The following is a 4,666-nucleotide window of genomic DNA, read 5'->3' as shown; positions in this document are numbered from 1 at the left end:
TGGCCAACCATCAATCAAACCAAAAGAAGAAGAAGATGATAAACAACGCCGCAACTGTGTGCATAGTATTTCTCTCTTGTCGGTTAATTTAACAGCATTTTAGCCGATATTATGGAGGGTGCACTGGAGCAGCATCTTGACGATACGTGAGTGTAAATATTTATCATTCTTTGCCAAGCATATACTTCTGTTCGGTATCAGCAGAGTGTAAAGTTGTTGCTAATCTGTGTTTTCTTTCACTAGTATGAAAAAAAATTATATTGTTGGGGTTTTGTGCACAGACGCTCAAGGCCATAATCTAGGATGTAAGTATAATTTCTGTCTCATTCATCCCCTAGATTATGATGAGAGTGTTATCAATGTAGTTGGATAGTAGACATATCTTATAATGCCCATGAACTGTTTTGCACTTGAAAGAATTTAAAATGTATATCATATGTACTGTAACTGTCATTATTTTAAGTGTTTTGACATTTTTAGTCATCTTTTTTCCTGGACATATTCGTTTTCAATGATCCAGAAAAAGTGTAAGGAAAGAACTTTTAAAAGTACAACTGTTACATGTAGTCTCAGTTAATATAAGGGGAGTAAAACTGAATGAATTATAATTTATACTCATATTGTCTCCAGGCCGAGGCTCACTCTGTGATGAGCATGGAGGAGTTGTTTCTGTACTGGCCAAGCAAGCTGCTTCCCTAGCCAAAGATCCAACTGACTGCCCTACTGTGTGCCTGGAGTCTTACTGTGGGTAAGAATCTACACAAGACATATGAAGTTTAACATTAGTTTTGATCTAAGAGATAATAAAAAAAATAGAGATCTAATGGTTGAGGATCGTCATTCAAATATATAAAGAACTCTGTCTCTCTTAGACGAAGAACGCTCGTAAGGCTTTTAAAATTCATTTAATTTATAATTTTCTGCATCAATATTGCAATTTTATAGTTCTATACCAAACGGAATAAATCAAAATAAGGTAATTTGGAAAAACAGTTTACTATCTGTATTCAGTACTGAAAATCAAACCAGGGACACACACACACGCACACACACGCACACATGTGCACTCAGATGATTAATAATAAATATTGCAGCCACCTTTTAAATATTAAATATTAAATAATAATAACCCTTATGTAATTCTGTCGTTGCAGGAACATTTTTTTGAAAATGCATGGAACAATTACAGTAGCCATGCATAAGATGGCATCATGAATTCTCTAATTGTCTCTGAATATATCCATTGTTTTTAGTATTTGGATAGCTTAGTCCCTTGTCATCAGCAGAAAAGCTGAATGATTAGCAGTGATCATGTCTCCTGTTTAAATGATGTATTTACTGCTTTTTGTCAAATGATATTCTTCTCCAATTAATAAATTGTGTTATGGTAACTTATTGTGACTGAATCTAATTTGCTCATTTATGAAGGGTGTTGAAGTACCACATAGTATCCAGAAGGGGACAGTAGTTGAAAGACATTTTGCATGAAGCAGAATACTGTTATCAAACCAATAAACAGAACATAATGATTTTACATACATCAAGTACTACACAGAGATCAGTTTACCAGATCATTTAGACATGAGCCATATTTTATTTGCATGTTTAATTATAAATAAACACTTGGATTCAAAGCATCATTCCAATACTCTGAAATTATACTCCGCACCTTTTCTGTAATGCTTAATTATGGAAGTTGTTATTTCTTTTAACAGAGGAGTATAAAACTGAGACCAAAACAAGGTGACTTGTTGTATTGTAAAATGCCTGATGGGTATTCAAATATCTCCGGAGTGTTCTCACTGACTGGATAAGATGGCCAGTGTACAGATGCATTTTGGACTTGAGGTGAAAGGATTTGGCTTACCTCTCCACTGTAAAAGATTCATCACTTTCACCTTAACATGGTTAATCAGAATTAGATTCATATGGATCTGAGCCAGAGTTTATTTTCTGTAAGTTTTTGGAATTTGAATTGGTAAGGTACTCCCTAGGTCAAAATCAATGTAAATAAAAAGTATGCAGCATTAATGCCAAGAAACATAAATTCATCCTAAATATTATTAAATTATGCAGAATACATATTTGCCCCAGTTTTTGAAATGCCATGTATTATTTCACTTTCATAACTATTATCCATAAGACGCCATTGGTTAAAAAAAAGTTATCCATAAGATGCCATTGGTTAAATCTATATCTTCTGAAGCGATGTAATGACTTTGGGTGATCAACAGATCAATATCTCAATCCTTTTTTGAGATATTTTAGAATGTGAATGTGAGAGTAGATTTATAGTAAAAAATGACTTAAATATTGATCTGTTTCTCACCGGCACGTTATATCGCTTCTTAAGACATTGATTTAACCAATGGCGTCTTATGGATAACTTTTATGCTGCGTTTATATGCTTTTTGGACCGTCATAGTTCTCGTTACCATTCACTTGCATTGTATGGGCTTACAGAGCTGAAATATTTTTCAATATTTTACACCTGAGAGGACAGTATTATTTTTTATCTGTTAGAATTTGAGCTCTATATACACATTGATGACAAATTATTAGAGAACATCAGTTTTGGATGGCAATTTTAAAATGTTCTTACTATTTCATTGTGAATAAATCATTATTTCTGAATGACCATGAAAGGAAACTTTGCTTGTTGTAATTATTGATTTGTCTACCTTCAATAATGTATTATGAGACATCCTAGGATGTAAGGTCCGAGTGAAAATCAGGCAAACATGCAAGGTGATCAGCGGGGGACAGATGTAATACTGTGTTACAACTGTACTCTTGTCATTAGAAACATGGTTGCCAATGCTTCTAGAGTATTTATTTTTTTCTTTTAGTCAGAAAGCTTAGATAAGTGAGCAAAAGATAGATATACTGCCTGGCCAAGAAAAAGATTCATACTCTTAATATTTCGTTGGACCGCCTTTAGCTTTGCTTTTAGTGTGCATTTGTCGTGTCAATGTTCCGACAACCTTATTCAACGTCACAACATTTATTTCCATCCAGAGTTCCTTTAATTTTTGACCGAGATCTTGTATTGATGATAGTCAATCCACTCCGTAAAGTTTTCTCCGGCACATCCTAAAGACTTTTAATGGGTTTATGGTCAGGATTGTCATCCTGAAATATGCCTGAGCTGTTAGGGAAGAAAAAAATACATTGATGGTATAACCTGGTCATTCAGTGCATTCAGTCAGCTGACATAATTTTATTGCCGCATAACATTTCTGAGCCTCGACCTGACCAATTGAAGCAACCCAGATCACGACACTGCCTCCAGAGGCTTGTACAATACGCACTACACTTGATGGGTTCATCGCTTCGTGTTTTTCCCTTCTTAGCCTGATGTGCCCATTACTTTGGTTAGGGTAAATCTGGACTCATCAGACCAAATTACCCTTTTCCATTGCTCCACAGTCCAATCTTTATGCTCCCTAGAAAATTGCAGTTGTTTTTTCCAATTAGCCTCACTGACAAGTGGTTTTCTTGTGGCCACACAACAGTTTAGTCCAATCCTGTAAATTCTCGTTGCATTGTGTGTGTAGAAATGCTCTTACTTTCACAATTACACATAACTGTGAGTTCTACTGTTGATTTTTTTATGATGTGACTTCAAGCTTTTTAGTGATCTCTGATCACAATCATTCAAGATGTTTTTCCGACCACATTTCTTCTGCGAAGCTGATGGTTCGCCACTATCCTTTCAGGTTTTAATAATGCGTTGGACAGTTCTTAACCCAAATCCAGTGATTTCAGCAATCACCTTGCTTGATGCAGGACTTGAAGAAGAGGATTTGCCTCTTCTGAAACACAGTAACATCATCCATGACCATGGGATATGTCTTCCAACATGGTTTATTAAGAAATGAGTAGCTGCACACTGCATCAGTTAGGGTTAAAAGAATTGTTGCCAGCTGAAACATATTTAATCATTTCAATCAATTTTGGCCAGGCAGTGTAGATAGATAGATAGAATCATGCCGTGTATGTCTGATTTTAAATGAGTACTTTGATTTGTTTGCATGTATATTCATATCACAGGATAACTTTTATGAGGGTGAGGACATTTAAGAGAGTACTTCCAGCTGATGTGTTAGAATTGATACATATGCAAGCATGAGAATATTTGAAAACAATCACAGAGTATAAAATGTGTCAATATATTTAACTTAATTTATGCATAATGCCTTATTTAGCACAATAACTGTCTCAGGTATGTGTTACAACAGTAAAACAAAAGTGCTCATTGTCTTCAAAAATGTATCATAGTAAATAGGAACAATGTATGCAGGTTGTTGGCATTTATTTTGTTAGTAGACAAAGGTCTATGGTTTGAAAAAAAAAATGCATGTTTTTTTCTGCTCTGTATTTGTGCATTACAGCAAAAATTCAAAAAGTGTACTTGGTGTGCCCTATTATCCAAGAAATCTGAATACCTGAAACCCTAATAATTTGGCCTTCAAAGCAAGTGTAGTACTTTGACCTTCAAATGTGCAGCTCAGGAAAGCTTTCAAGTTTCCTCTGAAATTAGTACCACTTTAACACTTGGGTTCTGGGTTCCGGTCACATGGCCATGAAATTCACAAGGAGTCTCTCTTTGGCTCTGCAAAGCATCGGCGCACTGCTTCCAAACTGTGCCGGTCCAAAGGGGGCA

General features: G+C 35.3%; 1 protein-coding gene across 1 annotated transcript; it reads left to right on the top strand.

Moving 5' to 3' along the window:
- On the top strand, window positions 1-2,505 carry LOC127621188 (ragulator complex protein LAMTOR5-like). The gene is made up of 4 exons (XM_052094698.1): window positions 1-146; window positions 244-305; window positions 631-748; window positions 1,155-2,505. The coding sequence occupies exons 1-4, from the start codon at window positions 112-114 to the stop codon at window positions 1,213-1,215; spliced, it is 276 nt and encodes a 91-aa protein (XP_051950658.1). The 5' UTR covers window positions 1-111; the 3' UTR covers window positions 1,216-2,505.
- Window positions 2,506-4,666: the final 2,161 nt, after the last annotated feature.

This window comes from Xyrauchen texanus, chromosome 27, assembly GCF_025860055.1.
Source record: "Xyrauchen texanus isolate HMW12.3.18 chromosome 27, RBS_HiC_50CHRs, whole genome shotgun sequence".
Classification (NCBI taxonomy): Eukaryota; Metazoa; Chordata; class Actinopteri; order Cypriniformes; family Catostomidae; genus Xyrauchen; species Xyrauchen texanus.
This window is presented reverse-complemented; position numbering and strand designations above follow the sequence as displayed.